The sequence below is a fragment of the Colobus angolensis genome, unplaced genomic scaffold, assembly GCF_000951035.1.
Source record: "Colobus angolensis palliatus isolate OR3802 unplaced genomic scaffold, Cang.pa_1.0 Scaffold50, whole genome shotgun sequence".
Classification (NCBI taxonomy): domain Eukaryota; kingdom Metazoa; phylum Chordata; class Mammalia; order Primates; family Cercopithecidae; genus Colobus; species Colobus angolensis.
The window spans coordinates 7,196,195-7,219,570 of NW_012118488.1; the positions used below are offsets into that span (position 1 = coordinate 7,196,195).

Genomic DNA, 23,376 nt, shown 5'->3' on the forward strand with positions numbered 1-23,376 from the left:
TTATCAGTGAGAACATATGATGTTTGGTTTTCCACCCTTGAGTTACTTCACTTAGAATAATGGCCTCCAAGTCCATCTGGGTTGCTGCGAATGCCATTATGTATACTATAGACACTTTACTTGTTTTTACATTTCTTTACTCACAATATTTATAAGTGTCTTTGATATTCCCCTACATACATTGAGACCCAAATCAGGGATTCTTTCAATGTTTGCTTTAACCATCAAACATAGGTTAGACAACTCAAGAAGAGAAGTCTGTTGTATGAACCCCTATTTTTGCTTTCTCTGTTCTTTATTCCTTTCTGAAACTTTTAATGTTGATCATGATTACATGGCTAAATATACAATAACTCCCAAAAAATGAGATAGGAACTCTTATGTAAACAAGTAACTACGTCAGAAGAAATCTAATAAGAACAATTTAGAATGTGTCAATTATATTTCTATATACATGTAGTACTTGAATTTCAGGCTTGAGCTCAAATAATCAGTAGAACCCTCATCAAAGTTTGCATTTGAAATTAAATCATATTTTTTATAAATTTTGCATCGTTCTATCATTGATAGAGCATACCCTGTTACTAAATTAAAATTCCAGTATAACTGTCACATTTCAAGGGGAAAAAAATAGTGTTTTAAAGTTATGTTTACTGAAGGGGATTAAGTCAGAACTGCAGCATTTCCTTTTCCAAGCACAATACTCCCAAGAGAACTTGTTAAACTTTATTTCACAATGTAAAGTATGCATTTTAAAATACACCATTTCAATATACAGTGAGGACTTTTCATTCACACACTTCTACCTCTGGAAAAAATCTTAAATTATCTATTAATTTAGTGAAGTTGGAAGATATTTTTCTTTTTAATTTAGAAAGCTTAATTAAATGCCAATCTCTTAAATTCCTTGAATCTTTAGATTTTAATCACAAAAGGCACAATTTAATTAGAAAAAATATATCTTGAAAGCATCCTGCTTAGAAACTATATAGGTTGATTCCAAATAAATTAATTCACAGTAATTTAGCCATATTTATTAAGATATGTAACCATGTGAGTCAAAAGTCTATATTATAAAAATCCATTTTAAAATTATTTGTATATGCATACTCAGTAGTTTATATTGAGAACATGATACCAATAGGTAGAAAATCTTGCCCTTTAACACATAAGATAATTATCTTTAATTAGCAGCATATATATTTTGCTTGCAATTTTTCTTATTTCAAATTTATTGAAACATGTCAAGAATAGTACAGGGAGCTCTGATATACAATATTTATTCAGATTCACTATTAGTTTATATTTTTCCTATTTCCTTTATCATTTTTTCTATAAATATGTATTTAAATTATGTATGAGCATTTGACAGCAAGTTGGAGATATAATGCCCCTTTATATCAAAATACTTTAGGTTACATTTTCTATATTACCACAATACTGTTACTGAAATGTGAAAATTTTATATTTATACAATCGTATGTAATTTATAGCCCTTATTCAGATTTTTTTTAGTTGTCCCAATAATATTTTTTACAACTAGTTTTTCCTGGGCCAGGATCTAATACAGATTCATGCTTTGGATTAATTTATTATGTCTCTTTAGTCTGTAAATGGAAACATTTCTTTAGCCTTTGTTTCTCTTCTCTTTGACATATTTATTTGATGAGTGCTGGCCAGATATTTTGTAAAATGTCTCTCAATTTGATCTTATCTGATGTTTCTTCATGATCTTATTTAAGTAAATTGTTATTCTCAGTGATACTAACAGAAGTGATTGTATGTCCTTCTGAGTGTACCATATGGGAAAAAAATTTATGTTGGTTTGTCAAAATTGGTGATGTCAGTTTTGATCATTTGATTCAAGTAGTGTCTGCCAGGCTTCTTCAATGTCAAGTTACCATTTTCCTTTGTAATTAATGAGTAATTTATGAGACAATAATTTGAAATGGTAACTATCCTGTTCCTTATTAAACTTTTACTTAGTAGTTTTACCACACACTGATACTTTTCTAAGTTCTTCATCTATTCTCTATCATTGGTATTTCACTGTAAGAAGAAATTTCTCCTCTCCAATTACTTATCAATCCATTTATTTATGTAGTATGGGCTTCTGTGAATTCTCCTTTTATTAAATTACTTAAAATTTGTTACTATATTTATTTTGAAGCTCAAATTTTCCTAGAGTTTACCAGTTGGAGTTTTTTCAAGCTGACTGTTCTATTCCTTTGATATGGTTTCCATTTTTTTCAGTCCTTTCTTACTTTTTGTTGCAAGGAGATACTACAGTATCAGCTTAAACTTTTCTTTCTTATTTTGCTGAGATTAGTAATTTTAATCATTAATTTCTGTGTGTGTAATAGTTGTGCATATTTATGGAATAAATGCGTGTATATATAACAGTTGTACATATTTATGGAATAAGTGTGATGATTTGATAGAAGCATACAATATGTAGTGATCAAATCGGGGTAATTGGGATATCTATTAGCTCAAACATTTATAATTTTTTGTGTTGGAAAATTTCTAAATGTACTTCTCTAAATATTTTAAAATATACAATAAATTATTGCTAACTATAACTACCTTATTGTGCTACAAATCACTGGATCTTATTTCTACTATCTAGCTGTATTTTTTAGAGATTAACAAATTCCACTTTATCCTTTCATCCTATCCTTCCCAGCTTCTGACTATCATCATTCTAAACTCTACCACCATGAGATCAATTTTTAACTCTCACAAAATTGTAAGAAGATGTGATATTTGCCTTTCTGTGCCTGATTTATTTCACTTACATAATGTCCTCCAGTTCCATCAGTGTTGTTACAGTTCCATCTGTATTTTACGGCCAAATAGTATTTATTTCATCCAGTTCCATCCATATTTTATGGCCAAATACTATTTCACTCTGCATATGTAACACATTTTCTGTTCTCACTCATCCATTGATGGACACTTATGTTGATTTCATAATTTGGTTGCAGTAAACATGGGAGAGCAGATGTCTCTTCAGTATAGATTTCCTTTTCTTTGGATATATACCAAACAGTAGGATTGCTGGATATACAGTAGTTCTATTTAGTTTTTAAAGAAACTTCCGTATTGCTTTCTGTAGTGGCTGTGCTAATTTAGATATGTATCAACAGCATATGAGAGTTCCCCTTTCTCTGCATCTTTGCCAGCATTTGATATTTTTTCTTTTGTATGAAAGCCATCTTAACTCGGGTGAGATAATATCTTATTGTTTTGGTTTACATTTTTCTGGTGATTAGTGATGAGTAGTTTCTCATATACCTGTTGACCATCTGATAAAGACTACATATGACAAACCCACAGTTAATATTATACTGAACAGAGCAAAACAGAAAGGCTATTCTCTAAGATCTAGATTAAGACAAGATCTGGAATAAGCTGCCGTTCAATACTGTTACTTCACATAGTACTGAAAGTCCTAGCCAGAACAATTATGTAAGAGAAAGATATAAGGAACATATGAATTGAATATGAAGTCAAATGGTCATTGTTTGCAGACAATATGATCTCATATTTAGAAAAACTGAAGACTCTATCAAAAAGCTATTAGAATGAATAAATGAATTCAGTGAAGTTTCAAGATAGAAAATCAGCATAAAAAAGTCAGTGGTATTTCTATCTTCCAACAGCAGACACTCTGAAAAAGAAATAAAGTAATCTTATTTTCAATAACTACAAATAAAATGAAATATCTAGGAATAAACTTAATGAAGTGAAAGATTTCTGCAACAAAAGCTAGGGAACATTGACTAAAGAAATAAAGGAGGACACCTAAAAACAGAAAGATATCTCATGTTCATGGATTGGAAGAATCAATATTGTTAAAATGTTCAGACATTTTAAAATAATGTATATTCAATGTTTCACCCAAAGTGTTCTACAGATTTAAAGCAATCCCTACCAAAATACCAATGGAATTTTCACAAAAATGGAAAAATTATTCTAAAATTTATATGGGACTAAAAAAGACACTGAATAGCTATAGCCATCATAAACAAAAAGAACAAAGCTGTAGGCTTCAAATTATACTACAGGGATATAGTAATCAAACAGCATGGTACTGGCATAAAAATAAGATACATAGATGAGTTGAACAGAATAGAGAACCCAGATATAAATCTCCACATTTAGAGTTAACTCATCTTTGGCAAAGAAGCCAAGAACATACTTTGGGAAAAGGATAGTTTCTTCAACAAATGGTGCTGGGATAAACTGGATATCCATACAAAGATAAATGATACAGAATCCCTATCCCTTACCACATCCAAAATTGAATCAAAATGGATTAGCAACTTACACCTAAGTCTGAAACTATAAAACTATTGGAAGAAAATTTTGAGAAAATGCTTCAGGATACTGCTCTGGGCAAAGACTTCTTGTGAAAGAACTCAAAAGCACAGGCAACCAAAGTGCATATAGACAAATGGGATTACACGCAGCTGAAAAGCTTCTGTACTGCAAAGGGAGCAATCAACAGGTTGAAGAGATGCCCCACAGAATGAAGAAAATATTTGCAACTATTCAAGTGACAAGAAATTAATAGGCAGAATATTTAACTCAAATAATAACAAATAAACCAATTAATTCAATTTAAAAATGAAACGAAATCTGAATATTTACCTGAAGTAGCTGAAGAAAAACTTTATTTTCCTATCTATCCCTTATATAAATTTTTAAGACTTACTGAAAAACATTATGGTGCAACAAGACATTCCAAGATAGAATTATAATGGAGCCTTGGTTTCTTTTAATGGAGAATGGTATTTAGAAAACAAAATTTGGATATTAGGAGCACTCATTGTTCCTTGTGTTTCAATGTTTCTAGGTCTGCTAAGCAAACAAAGCTAGAATCAGTTACAAATTTAATATAAAAGTATTTCTGTGCCACAGGCTATAATTTAATTTCCTCACTTAAGTTTTTTTTCCCAATGGGCTGTCATTAGCCTCAATCTTTTAAACTGAAGTCTAGAATACTGCATTCAATACTCAGAAATTAATTACAGAATTGCTAGCACACACCACTGTGAAAAGTGAAGTATGTAATTTCAGTGTTTTTAAATATATTTTTCAATTTGAGATAAAATTTATACACAGTGCAATCCATATATTTTAAATGTACAATTAAATACGTTTTCAACATTGTGAATATCCATTTCATTTAAATAAGTAAATACCCATAAACCCCATAAGTTTTAGATAAGCGAATACCCATGTTACAGGAAAGGGACCCTCATCCAGACCCCAAGTGAGGGTTCTTGGATCTTGTGCAAGGAATAATTCAGGGTGAGTCTGCAATGTAAACTGAAAGCAAGTTTATTAAGAAAGTAAAGGAGTAAAAGAGTGGCTACTCCATAGACAGAGCAGCCCTGAGTGCTGCTGGTTGCCCATTTTTATGGCTATTTCTTGATGATATGCTGAACAAGGGGTGGATTATTCATGCTTCCCATTTTTAGAACATATAGAGTAACTTCCTGGTGTTGCCATGGCATTTGTAAACCACCATGATGCTGGTGGGAGTGTAGCAGTGAGGACAACCAGAGGTCTCTCTGATCACCATTTTGGTTTTGGTGGGTTTTGGCCAGCTCCTTTATTGCAACCTGTTTTATCAGCAAGGTCTTTGTGGCCTATATTTGTGGTGACCTCCTCTCTCATCCTGTGACTTAGAATGCCTTAACCATCTGGGATGCAGCCCAGTAAGTTTCAGCCGTATTTTACCCAGCTCCTGTTTAAGATGGAGTTGCTTTGGTTCACATGCCTCTGACATTTCCCCCCACCCTTAATTCTAAGGGTTGCAGAGGGACAAAGATCCATCTTCTGTAACTTATTCATGCTGAACAGGGGTGACGACATTCCAGCCTAACTATGAAGGTCTCTTGCATTCAGGGTAGAGAGGGGCTCAGTCAGAAAGCATCAGTATGGTGAGGTCCACTCATAGCTGTTAAGTTTTGACAAATGTGATATCCCTCTTGTTTCTCATAAGCAGCAGTCAGAGATCAGTGGTGGGTTCACAGGAATACGCAGGGTTAGCCTAAATTGTAGAAACAAGCTTAAAAACAACTAATGAGACTAGAATTTAACAACAAGTTTACCATAGTTCTTGAAAAATAATATTTCTGTCTCCAGTTTCTCATTTTTACTAAAGACGAATCATGGTAAGAGTTATTCCCTTTATTATACTTGGCCTGATTATTTGTATAAAGTGCAACAAGAATAATTATTTTTCACAGAGGCTCTTTTTAAATTGGCTTTGATGGAACTCTGTTCCATAGAAGGAATCTTAGATAAGACTTTTTAAAGCCAAACTCAGCCATGGGTTTGTATCCTCAAATACCTATGAGTTGAGTAAATTCCTCTCCTCTTGGGGTCCCAAGATAACTTGGGGCTCCTGGACCTGTCAGAAAGTAACGTTCTTTACTTACCCCAGGTCAGAAACCCTGTACAGGAACTGTTGCAGACAAGTATGAGGCCAATTCTTCATGGAGCTTTTACTGGCTTTACAAGTCAAGTTTGATTCATGAAAGGAAAGCACACCATTCCAGTTAAAGCCTTGGTAAAATAATCAATTTCTCCAATAGTAGCCTGTTACGAAAGAAAAGAGATTCTTATTGCACTTATGCAAATAACTATATTGCCATAAATTAAGAATACTCACAGTTTCCAATTTTGGAGAAAACAGGTAGAGAGAATCAAATATGCTCCAAATTTTGTTCACAGGAGTATACTTTACTCAATTACTAAAAGCTGTATATAGCTCAAAAGAAAAGTGTCCTTGACTCTGAAAAATAAAACAAAGGATCAGCAGCATTTTAAACAAATTTAAAAAAATTACTTCTGTTTTCTGTTGGTTCAATTAATTCAGTTAACGCCCATTCTATCTGATATTCGTGAACATTCCAGTTCTTCATGAGAAATGGCTGAATTGAGCTAATTAACATATACATCATCCCACACACTTATTTTGTGGTGAGAATACTTAAAATCTGTTCTTTTAGCAAGTTTCAAGAATACAATGCATTGTTTTTAACTCTCGGCATTATGTTGTAAAATAGATTGAATTTGCTCCTCTTACCTAAGTGAAGTTTTTCTCTTTTTTACCAAAATCTCCCCACTGTCTCCCTAACCCAGCTTTGATAACCACTATTCTCCTCTGTACTTCCATAAGTTCAAATTTTTTACTCTCCCTATGTAAGTGGGATTATGCAGTACTTGCCTTTCTGAGCATGGCTTATTTTACTTAACATAATTCCCTCCAGGTTCATCCGTGTTGTCTCAAATAAAATGAGTTTGATTGTGTCCAAGAGTCCAAAAGCTGAAGAACTTGGAGCCTGATGTTCAAAGGCAGGAAGCATCCAGTATGGGATAAAGACGAAGGCTGAAAGATTCAGCAAGTCAAGTTCTTCTACCTTACTCTGCCTGCTTTTTCTAGCCATGCTGGCAACCAATTGGATGGTGCCCACCCACATTGTGGGTGGGTTGTCCTGAGGGTGGGTCTTCTTCTCCAATTTCACTGACTCAAATATTAATCTCTTCTGGCAACACTCAGAAACATGCAGATACAGCCAGAAACAATATTTTCCATCCTTCAACCCAATCTAATTGACACTTAATATTAACCATCACATATGCAGTCACACTCCTTCTTGGGAGATACTGGAAAATGGGCATTTTGACCTGCTTACTCTGCACTGAGTTAGGGAAAATCGTGCCTGTTTGAAACTACCTCTTTCTTTTATTTGGTCACGGGGGACTTGTAAATTCTGAACCTAGTTGGCTCTCAAAAGTAGCTGATTTAAGAACCAGTCCATTTGGTGGCAACTATAAAAGTTGGAGTGTTCAATGTGTGGACAAACTCTTTCAAGGAAGAGGCTGGAGATTTTGTTTTATCACTAGTGTGAGCAGTGGGGAAAAGGCCCAGGAAGTGCCTCATGCATGTTGAGGCTCCAGGCAGTGGGGAGTAGGAGAGTTCTTACTAATTACCTGTCATGTCAATTCTCAGATGCCAGCTAGTAAGAAGGCATATTCTGAGACATCAGCTGAGGAAGTGTACAGTCAGATTCCTTCCAGGTAGAAACTAGGATGTGGGCGTTGTTGCCTGCTTGTTCTACACTGAGCCCAGAGGAATTTAGTAGAGCGTTCTTACATACCTGTTTAAGGCAACCACTTTGTTCTCCTTGTTCCAGAAAAAACTCGTGAATGCTGAGCCACATTCACTCCTAGGGTGATTTAGGAGTCTTTCTCTTAAGTGAGAGCTATAAAAGTCAGGGTGCTATATGTGTGGTCTAAACCCTTCTCTCCGCAGGGAGAGGCTTGGAGTTTGGGGTTCCCTCCAATTTTAAGGTGCTGTGACCAGGGTAGATTTTTGTGGCATAAGCATGTCTCAGCTTTTCCTACCCATTTTAATTGCAGTGTGTAGGAGTCACTGAACTAGTTCCTGAGTTTTTCTTAGAGGAAATGGACCTGTGTGCAGCTCTTTACTTGCACATCTTGGGAGGAGGTCAAGTGGGGAGCTTCCTATGCTGCCATCTTCCTGACCTCTTCTCTGCTCATTTCTTTTTAGTGTTGAATAATATTCCATTATCTGGATGTACCACACTGCATCTGTTCACATATTGAAAGGCATTTCAGTTGCTTGTAAGATTTTGTAATTGAATGAATAAAACTGCTATGAACATCCATGTGCAGGTTCTTGTGTGGACATAAATTTTCAATTCCTTTGGGTAAATATAAAGGAACGTGATTGCTGGATCATATAGTAAGAGTATTTTACTTTTGCAAGACACCAAAATACCTTCGAAGTGGCCATGACATTTTGCATTCTCATCAGCAATAAATAAGAGTTCCTACTGCTCCACATCTTCACTGACATCTTGTGTGATCAGTCCAGGGTCCCATGTTTTGGCCATTCTAATAGGTATACAGCGGTAACTCATTGTCTTAACTTGCAATTACCTGATGATGTATCATGTGGAGCATCTTTTCATATGCTTATTTGTTATCTATGTAGCATTTTTCAGTGAGCTGTCTGTTAAAGTCTTTGGACCATTTTTAAATTGGATTATGTATTATGTTATTGTTGAGCTTCAAGAGTTATCTGTCCATTTTAGGTAGCAGATATTTTTCAGATGTGTTTTCAGCAAATATGTTTCTTCTGCCTGTTGTTCGTCTTCTCATTCTCTTAACAATATATTTTGCAGAGCTGAAGTTTTTAACTTTTATGAAATTCTGTTTGACAAAATGTTTTCATGGGTTATGCCTTTGAGCTGTACCTAAAAAGTCATCAGCATATTTAAGGTTATCTAAGTATTCTTCTATGTTATCTTCCAGTGCTTTTATAGTTTTACATTTTACATTTAGATCTATGGTCCATTTTCAGTTAATTTTTCTAAGGGATATAACATCTATGTCTTCATTCATTCTTTTTGCATGTAGATGCCCAGTTGTTCCAGCAGTATTCATTGACAATACTATCTTTGCACCTTTATCACAGATTAGTTGATTATATTCATCTGAGTCTATTTCCGAACTCAATTCTGTTCTTTTGGTCTGTTCATCTAATCTTTCACCAATACGACATTGTCTTGTTTACTGTAGCTTTATAGTAAGTTTTGTAGTCTAGTAGTGTTATTCCTCCATTTTGTTCTTGTCTTTCAATATTGTGATGACTATTCTGAGTCTTTTATTTCTCCACATAAACTTTGGATTCAGTTTGCAAATATCTACAAAATAACTTGCTGGGATTTTAATTGAGATTACATTGAATCTCTAGAAAAAATGAGGAAGAACTGACATCTTGACAGTATCAAGATTGTTTTTCCATGAACCTGGAGTATTACCCCATTTATTTGGCTATTCTTTTACATATCTAATCAGATTTTTATAGTTTCCTCATATAGATCTCATATTTTTTAAGACTATATCTAAGTATTTAATTTCAGGGGGTGCTAATGTAAATGGAATTTTGTTTTTAATAAAGTTATACTTTTTTATTGCTAATATATAGGAAAGCAGTTTACTTTCTTTTATTAATCTTCAATTCTGTAACCTTGCTATACCTGCTTATTAGCTACAGAAGATTTTTCTTAAATTTTTAAGATTATCTGCATAGACAATTGTGCCAACTGTGAACAAAGACAACTGTATTTCTTCCTTTCTATCTGTATATATTTTATCCAATTTTTGTCTTATTGCATCAGCTAGTGCTTGTTGTGTGATGTTGAAAAGAAATAATATGAGACACCCTTGCCTTGTTACTAATCTTAGTGAGAAAGCTTCACATTTATCACCATTACTTTTTATGTTAGCTATAGGATTTTTGTAAATATTCTTTATCATGTTGAAGAAGATCCTCTCTACTCCTCGTTTACTAAGATATTTTATCATGAATGGGTGTTCGATTTTGTCAAATGCTTTTTCTGCATGTATTCTTAAGATCATGTAATTTTTCCTTTTTAGCCCATTGATGTGATGAATGCATTAATTGATTTTTAAATGTTGGTTAGTCTTGCATATTTGTGATAAATCTCACTTAGTAGTGGTATATACTGTTTTATATACACTGTTGCATTAATTTTCTAATGTTTTATTGAAGATTTTTGCATTTATGTTCATGAGAGTTATTGGCCTGCAGTTTTATTTTAGTGTCTTTGGTGTTTTAATTCAATTATCAAATTTCTATTGCTGATATTCTCATATATTCTCATGATATTCTCATATATGGTTTCATTTTAATTGTTTTGAAGTTCTTGAATACATTTAAAATAGCTGTATCAAAGATCTGTGTACAAATCCAACTCTCTGAATTCCGACTATTTTTCATTTCCTGTCTATTCAAATGTCTAATTATGTATAGTTATTTTCTGGACATTGCAGATGAAAGATATATAGGGTGTTGATTGTGATGTTATTAAATTATTAACATTATTTTGTTTCTATCAAAATTGGTTTAATTTTTGATTGAGACCTCTTTTATTTCTGAAGAGAGTTCTAGGACATGATCTTCCTCCACTGCATCGTTTTTATTCCTCAGTTGTGAATTTTCTGCTGACTTAACTGAGTTTGTGATGTCTTCAGTGAGGTCTCCACACCTTGACTGAGATGAAACATTAACATATTGTATTACTAAGTCAGTGATAATACTATTCAGCTGTCTGTTCTTTGGCAGGTGTTATCTGCTAGGTCTTTTATAATCTCACTATGTGAATGCCCATACATATATGTGGAGTTGCCTTCTTACACAGATTCCAATTTTTTGGAGACTCTGTCACAAATTCTAGCTGCCTTGCCTCAGCAGCCTGGAACTCTTGCCTCAGCCACCTTAGCTCACAAAAACTCCTCCACTTTTAGTCTACTTTCTTGCTTGACTTTAGAAAAAGGGTTCAAAGAAAATGCCAAGGCAATTTTAATATGATTGATAGGCTCACCTTAGTTTTTTTTCTTCTTTCAAGGATCACAGACTTGTGTTACTTTTTCAAAGTATCTGCATACTGTTGCTTTATATATTTTTGTTCAATTTTATAGCTGTTTTTAGTAGGAAATCAGGTTCAGTATCAATTACTCTGTTTTGGCCAACACCTGAAATCAGCAACGTTGGTTTTCACATAAAAATTAGCATATGACTTTATAAAACTTACTTTCTTGAGTAGATTAAAGCAGACTTGAACAGTATGAGTGAATTTTCGTGGTGTGTACATGTGCATTATTTAAATTGTCTAGATATCATGCCGAACACTGTAGCTCTATGTTCTCATGTAGTGCTTTATTTTTCATTTTGTAAAATAGTATCAAGACCACCAACTCTCTAAAGCTGTTTAAGAAATGAAGAAGATAATCCACATAAAATTTCTTTGCAAGCTATAAAGTGCTAATAAATGAAAGTTACTATTATAGAGCAAAAGTAAACTTTTGTTCAGTCTTTGATTACATGTTCCAACAGAAAGAAGCTAGAACTGATTATTCCTAATGACGTTTTCCCCTTTAAAGTTTTACAATAGCATTAAATGGGAGAAAATAAAAGACTATTTCATTTTTACTGAGCAAGGGAAGATGATCTAACTATTCTAAGTTAAAAAGGATTTGGAAGAATAACAACTGTCCTGAAGTGTATATTAATTCCTTAAATGTATGCAGCTCTAAAATTGTAAGCAATTCCATAGACTAGTGCTGATTATTTTACAAAATATTCTAGCACCTTCAAATCCAGGTTTTTGCCTGGTGACTTTCTCACTCTATTTTTTGCCTACTATATAACGTCAGAGTACCTAGTTCGTGAAGTCATTAGAAGACCTTTAATAATGGCACCAATACTTTTTCTTTCAATATTTAAACCTCTTTCTAACTTAAATTATTCTTTTTGTTGATAATGAGTTATTTTATTTACAAGTTGAATACAGTGGCATCATTTTTTAAAACAATGTAATGAGACATTTAAGAAATGAAATATTTTGTTTACCAGAATATTTTCCCCAAGGTTCTCCTTTGGGAGGAAATTAATTTCTTAAAAATACAAGCCAAATAGGTTAGTCATAATTTTATGATTAAAAAATTAACAGTCACATAAAAATTTGGGCATGGAACACAAAATCCTATTAGTAGCAAACATCTGTGACAGTCTGACTGGCACATACCATGGGAACCTACTGCAGTGCTAATCATTCTTCTAAGTTATTTTGGGGGATCTGGAGGAGAAATTCTGTTGTCTCAAAAAGGGACATTAACTTCTCCTCAATTTAGCAAAATTAATTTAAATTGGCTGGCAGCTTATCACCCATCTGTAGGGGGTATTCCTAAGAAGGAAAAAGACAAAAGAAAAAAAAAAATCATTTAAAGAGGTAAAAACTCCATGGTAGAAGAAAGGAGAAGTATGGTAGTCATTAAGCAATCTAAGATCATCTTTTTTCCCAGAGCTCTACGAGATATTGTTGCTCTCCATTTTCTCATGCTTATCTCTATTGGCAAAGTGGTCTGAACAGCAGGGGAAAACAACTGCAAAAGGTATAGTAATTAATTTTGAATCTTACAGAGAGAGACAGAGTAAATAAATACCACAGGTGCTGTCTCTTAAATGAGGGAAGAAGAGTCCAAATAATCATTAGCCCATAAAACAGGAAAAGGCACAAGAAAGAAGTGGAAAGAGAAGACAGAATGAAGAAATAATATAAATTTGATATTAAGTATCTCTTGATTAGAAATTCTTATTTGGAGACAGCATGAAAATTCTCTTTGTAATGGGATATTCCAGTTCTGCATGCAAAGATAAAACAAATACATGAAGTTTTTCAATGAGTGATCTTCATTACCATACCAGTACCCAAGCATAATCAATTCCCAGTTAGTTGGTCACAATTAATCAACAATCCCAAGTCAGCTAACAAAACCTCATGACATCTATTTAATGTATCCAGCAAAATCTATTAGGAAAGAGAAGTTATAGAAATGGGTTGGAATATGTTTCTCTGTCTATTTGTTTTCTTTTTAAAAAGAAGGAGGAACACTAAGACTTTTTATCCTATCAGTGATTTTCATTGACTGAAAAGATGATAGAGTTGCCTGATGCATTCTGAGCCCCATGCAGGTAAATGTTTACACATGTGGATGGGAATTCAAGAGTCTGTTGAGCCCCAATTCTTTTTTGGACACTTATGTTTGTTAGTATTTTTCCTTCCATTTACCCTACATTTCAGAGCAAAGCTAGATCTATTAAGTGTCGTTTACAACAATGAACAACTTGTGCTAGAGAACCATTATTCAAGCTAGAAGGTAATTTACAGCTGGTCAGAGGAATACATGCTGCTAAATTTTATTTTTTATCAGTACCATATGTGTCATTTCTGGTATAGTTTAGATTGAACTGAATTGAATAGAAAGATCTGAGAATATTAGCATTATTTGTCTTTCTGTACTTCTTCCTTTCTTTCATATTTCTTTACTTCTTTCTTTTAAGAAATACTTTTAAAAAATTACATAAATCATTTACAAAGTAACTTTTGTAATAAAGTTTATTTAGAATTACTCTTATTTGTCTGGCATTTATCTTAAATGTCAACACTGTATGCTACCTATGCCCAGACTTATCATAGAGTACCCCGTAGTTAAAATATGTAAATATTTCTTTAAAAATTTGTGTACCTATTTTTAAATGCCTTTTAACCATATTTTGTGTTGAAATAAAGAACGACATCTACCTTTTTATATTTAGGTTCAAAGAATTGGGGGGTTTTAAAAATACGTATTTTTCATAGACCTCTAAAATCATCAATGTTTCTTCTTTCATTTATCAAATATCTACTGAATAATGTTTGTATACTCAGCTTTTGACTAGCATTTAGGAGTGGATAGAGATGCAAAACAGCCTCTGAAGATATACACAGATATTTATAGTAAAATGTACACCTGGGATACTAGATATCTAAACAGAATATATTGGGAGCAAAAAAGTTTTTGTAAATGTTTATTGAAAAGGTGGAGAAATTCCACATAAATTGTTAACATTTAAATCTGGGATTTCAGCGTGAGCTGGATCTCTCAGGGAGCACAGGTTGGTGGGTAGGAGTAGGACATGTCGGAAACATTCAACATCATGAGCCTAGGAAAAGAAGAGGAAAGATAAGGGTAAATATATGTATTCATGTAGCAAATAGCTATTGAGCATGAGACTCTGCGCTATGTGCTGGACACTGTTCCTAGGCAGTGGAAATACAACAGTGAACAAAACAGAAAATACACAGCCTCATTGAACAGAGAGTCTAGGAGCCTTACACTGATTTTTTTTCTGTGAAGGAACTTGAATGCTATTGTAAGGAGTTTTACATTCATTGGATTGAACATTATACACTATTGAGGTTTTATTAAGTTGGGTAGTGGCATGATCAGATGCACGTATCAGAACACAAACTCTGTGGCATTTTAACAGATGGACCATGAAGAATGACGAACGGTGAACTGATATTAAAGCAGCCTGGAACCAAATTAAAGAAGGCATAGAAGGTGTAGAAAGACGATAATAAAACAAAGGTGTTCAGAGGATAGTTTTGTTTTTTTTAATACACGGGGTCTAATAGAATTGGACTACATTAAACAAATGTGAATTTTATATTTCTAGCTTAAGTGCCTGAATCTTTCTAATTTGTGGTGGGGTGCTAAATTAACTCCTATTTGTTGAATTTTTTATAGAGAATAAAGTAAATGCAGATTTGGGTGTGAACGTAAAGGAGGAAGATGAGATGAGCTATAGTGCTGAAATGCTGATGTATGTGCAATCTAGAATTCAGGAAAAAAAGCCCGAGCTGGAGCCATCTACTGTGTGGAAGTTGAAATTATGGAGACAGAGATCCTGTATTAAAAAGAAGCAAATATATTAGAGATTTTTAAAAGCTGGATACTTAGATGAAGTCATCAGTCTTTCTCTTCTTCCTCTTCTTCTTCTTCCTCTTCCTCCTTTTCGTCTTCTTCTCCTCCTTCTCCTCCTCCTCCTCCTTCCCCTCCTCCTTCCCTTCCTCCCCCTTCCTCCTTCTCCCCCCTCCTCCTCCCCCTCCCCTTTCTCCTTCTCCTTTCCCTCCTCCCCCTTCCTCCTCCTCCTTCCTCCTCCTCCTTCCCCTCCTCCCCTTCCTCCTCCTCCTTCCCCTCCTCCTTCCCTCCTCCTTCCCCTCCTCCTTCACCTTCCCCTCCTCCTTCCCCTCCTCCTTCCCTTTCCTCCTTCCCTCCTCCTCCCCTCCTCCCCCTCCCCTTTCTCCTCCTCCTTCCCTCCTCCCCTTCCTTCTCCTGCTTCCCCTCCTCCACCTTCCTCCTCCTTCTCCTCCTCTTTCTTCTTCTTCTTCCTCTTCTTCTTCTTCTTCTTCCTCTTCTTCTTCTTCTTCTTCCTCTTCCTCCTCTTCCTCCTCTTCTTCTTCTTTCTTCTTCTTTCTTCTTCTTCTTCGCCCCTTATGAGCTGTCAACCTCACAAGGTAGAGCTAGTTATTGCCCTGATTATTAGACTAAAAATTTATGGTTGGAAAGGATTATATTTCTAAACATAAACAGCACTAGAGTTTATTCCAAATTATTTTTTCATACACCTTACATAGAAAAAGATTCTCCTAAAGGCGGTTTTTGCTCAAGAAACTTTTGTTGCCCAAATTGGCATATTCTGTATTAACTGTGATATCCCACTGGTTAAATGCTTGAATAATAAATATTAAAATTGTTTATCATGTTCTCAATACAAAGATAGATGCTGGGGTACACCTCCGCCTCACCTATTCATCACACCTGAGAACTGCTCAGAAACCGGCATTGAAATTGATGGTTAGATGCCTGAAAATACCTGTTTCTATGTTAAATGAGTCTTTGAAATGGTTTACAATTTCATCTTCCGGTTGTACTCTGTATGGCACAGAGAATGTAGCTTCTAGCTTTTTGAAGGAATAAGTTATAAGCCAGTCTGGCAGTCAAGTAGAGGACAATATTATGGTTAGGATTTTCAGTAGTTTCCTCAGAAAACAGGATTGATGTTTCCATTAGGACACAATGCTATGAATACAGCTATTTACTGCTGCCTGCTATGTTCTCTTTCCCTTATTCTTGGTCTATCTCTGCAAATTTTCTAGGGCTAGACATTCAATGGTGATCTGAGGGCCTGTAATTTTGAGAGTGATGGAGGGGCTGCCTCTCAGGGTATAAACATTTCATTCACTTGTGTGTCAATAGACCAGCCTGTTGTAATTGCAGAGAAAGCAATTTATTCCTTTCCCTTTTTTGTGTGTGAAAACACCCAGTGTGCTTTGAAACCTACTTTAGGGAATGCCTTTACTAAGAAAATATCCAAAGGAGGGAACTGCTATACCTAGTTTTAGAAAAAATAATACTAATGAAGAGCAATTGCCTACACAGACTTCTTCTTTATATTAGAAGGTATTCAGGAGTCAAATCTACTGGAAACCCCACAGATCACTAGCATATAAACTTGGTGAGTCTTAAACTTTTTCCACAGCTTACTTATTTTCTCAGTGTTTCTGATTCAAACACTGAATGGAAATTGGCTGATGTGTTTATCTTTAGGAAGAAAAATTAAAGGAGACTCCAGGAAAGACAAGAGTTTCTAATCAGTTTCATTTTTGATGGGGATGGTGAGTAGCCCCAAGGAATAGGCTGATGATGACAGCACCAATCAAAACCTTTACTAATTTAAACCACAGTCATGAGCAAGGTACATTCTCTCAGCACCGCTACTTAATGAAAAACAACAATAAACCATAACGGATCCTAGGGTGGCAAAATCAGTGGCCTAGGTAGTGTCCCTCCATACTATCTGCAAACATTTTCATTTGTTTTTCTTCTTACAAACTGTGTTACCATCATAGTGCCAACATAGAATATACTTTATTCTTGCCTTGGTTTCCCTGTTTATTAATTAATGATTTAAATGTATATCTCTTTATATCTGGACTTTCTGCTTTATCTAAAATGATCATATATCATTGTTATAACTAGAGTTAAGCTTTAGCTTGTCTTATAATTTGTCATCTATTTTTCTCTCCTAAGCTTCAATGAAGTAATGATAATATTTCTTTCATTACAGTCAGCATCCTCTATATCAAAAGGTCATGGACAGGGCTGCAGATCATAAGAAGGTGGAGATTAAAAATGTAGGGGCATGTTGATTATACACAAATGGCAGTGTGTTTCTATAATTGCAATGTTTTCCAGTTTTCTCTTAAAAAAACCATAAAAATTGCTTTTTGTTCTCTTCCTCTTACTCCTCTTCCTCATTCTTCTGTTTAGAATCAGAATGCCTGGAATGATGGAACAAATGAAACTTATTAATCATCATGGGAAACTAAAAAGGAATGTTACTGATTAATTTTTTCAATAAGTATTTATTGAGCCCTTATTACATGCCTGGCACTGTACATAACACATATACAATACACTGTACTCCAACAAATCTCAGAATCATCTTGCTTTTGACAGTGAGTAGGGTAAACACGGTCTACAAGGCTAGCATTCCAAATGTGCTTGTCCTTAAATAAGGAGAAGGATTATGGGGCAGGAGAATTCACTAGACTTAACTTAATTGATGAAGATAATATTTAAAAATAGATTGGAAGGTATAATATCAATTTATAATTGAAAAAAATCCCAATCTTTTTAAAATGCAAATTGTAGAGAGTAAAACACTGCGGATTTTGAACTGGGTTGACATGAATGTAAAAGATTGAGGGGCTTTGTATTACTCAATCTTACCTTCTACCTTCCCACCCCTACACATACCTTATCAACTGGATATGCCTTAAAGATATTGAAACCAAAACTAACTTGAAATTCAAATCCCTAAACATGGTCATAAAATCACCAGCCATAATCTGTTATTGATTTCCATCTTTAGTCCCTCACTCCAGTCAAACTGTGCCATACCAAGCTTCTTCCCTACCCTGCTTCTTCACCATAGCCATTGCCATTTTATCTTTCTCAGAGTTCCCGGAGCCTTCACGGTCTTCGTGATTAGATCCCTCCATACTCTCCATCACTAATGCCTTGGCTGGAGATTACCATTCAGGGACCATGTACTGAGCACATAAATTCCAAACATCACAGCATTGTCTCAGGTATCATCGTTGACTCTGGGATTAAGAAACAATATATCAGTATCCTAAAAGTTAACCAAATTATAACTTAGAGATAGTATGATCTGTTCTAGACCACACTAGTCAACATCTGTTATAATTAATGTTAATTTGGTTTCAAAGGACAAAAAAATACATAAGGTAAAGTTAAAAACAAAGGTCATTAGAAGAATATGAGAAATGTCATAAGATACTTTACAAGAAATACAGTAATGTCTCATGTTGGTCAGTCATTAGTAACTTTTCTCTCTTGTTCTCTCCCTGCTTTCTGCCCCCTCTGACCCTTTGTTTTATTCCCTCTCAATCGTTGTCACATATGTTTGCTTCTCTCTGCATATTTGCTGTATTCATTTCTGTGTACACTGGCTATCTCTACAATAGTTTTATTTTTTATTCTTCTCAATCTTAGCTTTCCATTAGTTTTGCTCCAGCTTAGGAGATTCTGGTGCTAAATCTAACATTCTAAAACCTAACATTCTAAGCTTATAATTTATTTATTTATTATTTTGAGATAGATTTTCTCTCTGTCATCCAGGTTGAATGCAGTGGCACAATCATAGCTCACTGCAGCCTTGAACTCCTAGGCTCAAGCAATCTTCCTGCCTCAGCCTCCCAAAGTGCATGGATTAAAGGCATTAGTCACCAAGCCAAGCCTAAATTTACAGTATAGAGATAGAATATGGTCACCGTTGCCCAACCTTATCCTTGAGTTGAGATCCTGTGTTGTTGGGTCAGTGAATATGGCAGTATCACAGAATAAAAGCCCGTTCATATGAGCCCCTCATGCAGCCCTGGACTGCTAGTGGAGCCGTATTTTAAGAGAAGGGAATTTAGAGGAAAAACATTCATAATTATAGAAGCAGAGTCAGGTCAACTCTCCTCTCATTTCAGTCTTTGCTCTTTCCACTACACCTGGTTGAGCAACTGTCTGTGTTTTAATCATCTTTGTATTCCCACAACATTTTACAAAACATCTAGAAATTGCAGATGCTGATAAAATGTTGGTTGATGTGGCGACCTTGAAGTGAATCAAACTAACATTTGCAGGTTTTTGATATTTCCCAGCCTTTCCATCTGAGAGTCAACTGTCAGTTGACTGTTAACCAAGGTTTCCTTGAGCCAAATCCCTAGGCAGTAGCAAGAGGGAGAAATGAGAGAGACAAGAGGGTTTTTAAGATCTATGATTAGGTTTCACGAGCAGCATCTTGAACTTGGATTAAAGAACACAGACATGAAAACTCATTCTGCCATATGGTTCCTGGACATTCTTGCGCAACTGCCAGAAAAAAAATGATTAAAAAAAAAAAAAACCCACAAAACAACAAGGCAGCAATTGTGACAGAATAGCGGAAGTCCAAATTACAGAGGCAAGGTTCCTCCTCTGTCCTCCCTCCAGGCCTAAATGAATAAAGACATGACACTGAGATTGAAGTCTAGTTCTACTTCAGAACCACATAGACATGAGCACCAGCAAGTTTGAGGTTGGGTAAAGATCTTCAGAACTCCTCAGCTTCAGATAGTCAAGCACTGCTTCATCCCTTCTTCAATGGCATCTCTAGCATACATACTTACTTTCCTTAAATGCAACGTTGTAGCATTTTCTGATGGTAATTCAGGGACTAGAAAAGCAAACTTTTAAAGATTTAATTTTTTTCTTTCTTTTTCTTGAAACTCAGGTCTTATTCCTTCCCCATTTCCCTTCTTTCATACTCTGGGAAAGTCCCCAGAGAAATTCACCAGTCTGGTCTGCACTGTAATTTGTGTTGGCAGATGCTGCAGAGTTGTAAGAACCATCTATATTTTTTCCTCCTTTGCACCATTCCCTCTTCTGTTTACTTATCTTCTCAAATGTTTACAATCCAGTGAGAGGCCATATAAATTTATTAAACCTCCTGTTGTTTTTCTTTTCCTTTAAAAGAGATGTTATTTTAAGTTTTTCTTTCAGTTTCCTCTGATTTTCAGAATAGTTCCTCGGGGCTCTCATTATTTGGATTTCCTACTGACTTAATCTTCTCTGGAGCAAGGAGCTTGGAACTTTAAGCCACAGCATTTATCTTTTGCCCAGCCTTAAAGGGTTTAGGGTGGAGTCTCTTCCAAAGGAGATGCTGCCTGAGTAGCTACCATAGCAGCAAAGAAACCATATCTGGTCTCCTCTGTGGAAAGCAATCTGCCCCCTGCCAGCAGCTCAGCTTTGCAGCCACAGCAGAGCAAGCCCTGTGTTAGCTGGGGGACATTTCCAGCGAGAGGGACAGCAGGGGAAATGATGTGGACTCCATCGAAGGGAGAACTGCTCATCCATATCATCTAATTCCAGGAAGGGGCACGGCAGAGTCCATGCCTTCACCTCCTCTGGCCAACTCTAATCATGAATCTCCTGTGAATCAGCTGGGAAACCTGCAGAGTAATTGCTTCCCTCATGTTTTTCTTAGATTTTTTTAAATGAGGATTTTAATTTCCACCCCACTGTTTTCTGACCTCCTCTCCATTCTTTTCTTTTCTCTTTCTTGTGCATAGATATGAGATTGGAGCCTTCATTCATACTAACTGGAGTTTTCCTTGACAATGGTAGAATAGAAGCTTCTCCATTCTTTAGAGATGAATTTGTTTTAGGTAAGATCTTCCCAGAGTACAAAAGAAATTTATTCTGGAAATTTCAAACTAAGGTGAGTGCATCTCTTTTATAAACTTTGATAATTTCTACTTCAAAGGCAGAGTTTTGTTAGACTGATAATTCTCCACATCTCTCAGAAAAAAATGTCTTGCATATATTATATTATGCATTTGATGAATAATTATTGAATACATGAATATAGACATACCTGTAGAGTAACCTGGTCAATTTTTATGGATAACATCATATGTTTCACCATACAGAGCTCCATTATGCTGTATCTACACAGCAAACAGCACTGCATTCATGTTGAGTGCAAGTATGACTTCACCATTGAGTATTTTTTATCTGAATTCATCTTTATAACCTACTCTTCTCTAACTATGATACCATCATGACTAGAATCCTCTCAGCTCATTCTCCTCTTTCATTTTGTCCTTTTCCCTTTATTCTTGCTGTTTAATATGATTCTCCCACTGACGACATGGGCTCCCCTCAATTATGACTCTTATCACTTTCCATGACAGATGGCCTCCTCACTGGAACTGGATCCACCATCCTTTTTTTCTCAGTGTCTTATTGTTTATGTTTTAGATCTTTCGCAAGGTGAGCTACACCTCTAAGAGGAGCTCCTGGAAATTACCAGAGATACTTAATATTGCCAGCTCTACAGATGGAGGTGATGCACCTTGATGAGGAATGAGTACTGAGCCTGAATCCTACAAATGGGAAAAGGTGCTCATATCAGACTTATGCATTAGATATCAAACTACAAAATACAAGTACAGTTGATACCTGTTTAGATGATGTAGAGCAAGCTAACAGAGTATGTATTAAAAGCAAAAATTCCCATGAAGTTAAACTGTTACCCTCTGCCAAAACCTCCCACTCTCAAGTTTTAAGAGCCAATAAGCCTTGTATCTGTACATTCAGTTTTGCCTTTTTTTTTTCCCCCAGGACTGCAGGGTCCTCTGTCAGGGTTTACCGTGTTTCATTGATTTTATTTTTTCTAGCACCAAATAATGCCCATATAGTAATGAGGATGAAATAATTTATTTTTTTCTACTCGTTGTGTCATTGTGAATGTTCTGCTATCATATAAAAAACCCACACTTTAAATTATTTAAAAATATTTTCTGAGCAAATATAAACCACTATGCATTTTTCTAAGCTCCAGTGAGACAGCCAAGTATAAAGAGGTCCCCAAAGAACCTCTGACCAGCCTGCACACTTAGAGGAGTGTACACTGGAGTGGAGCCTCAGGAATTTCATGCTGTTTGCAGTGGGGAGGAGCCTGGCCTCTCCTGATCTGGGGTGGTAACCTGAGATTCAACCTGTGGGGTGGAAAGCATATTAGCAGGACTATTTCTTTACTGAAAGTCCCTGTTTCCTTTTGTTTCCTTTTCACCCAATAAACCCTGCCGTTCTCACCCTTCAAAGTGTCTGTAAGCCTAATCTTTTATGGTTGTGTGACAAGAACCCAGCTTTTAGCTGAACTAAGAAGTAAGTCTTATAATACCACTATATAGTGATGAATGAAACAAACATAACCCCACCTTCGCTGAGTTTACATTTAATAAAATCACCAATAAATTCTTTATTATTCTTGCAAAATCAAATCACTTGGACAATATCCTGGCTTCTCTATATTGGTTAATCTAATTATTCAATATTATGGTATTGTACATAGTGTAGACTGAATATGTCCTTGTTTAATCACATTTGTGAATTTCAACTTGTCTTTATGAAGTTTCACATATAATCACTGACTTATTATTGCTGAACATTTCTTTATAGTGTTTTTTGAATTGATCCCTTACTTTCTAGTTCAGGTATCTTCCTGACTCCCTCATTTCTTCCCTCTCAAATGTTTTCCAATTGGTGTTACTTTTCCTTGGCCAACCTTATTTGTATACAGTCTACATACTCCTGTTACTTCTACCTCAGTCCAAATTCTTTTGGCTTCAGATAACAAAATCTTATTTTGAGTACAATAAACAAAAAGGAAAAAAAATACAATATAAGAATGCAAAGATATAATAAAGTATAATAAAGTAACCAAAGGAAGAAATCAGGAGAAATATTTAGAAAAAAAAATTGGATCAGGGATCAGACATATGGCAGAAACTGAAT

The 23,376-nt window shown here is 35.1% G+C and overlaps 1 protein-coding gene across 1 annotated transcript; it reads left to right on the forward strand.

The window, feature by feature from the left end:
- Positions 1-20,033: 20,033 nt before the first annotated feature.
- Positions 20,034-22,169, forward strand: LOC105524642 (chromosome unknown open reading frame, human C17orf112). The gene is given in 5 exon segments (XM_011960000.1): positions 20,034-20,239; positions 20,947-21,033; positions 21,147-21,295; positions 21,771-21,803; positions 21,805-22,169. Coding segments are annotated over 5 exon segments (363 nt in total). The 5' UTR covers positions 20,034-20,178; the 3' UTR covers positions 21,838-22,169.
- The last annotated feature ends 1,207 nt before the right edge of the window (positions 22,170-23,376 follow it).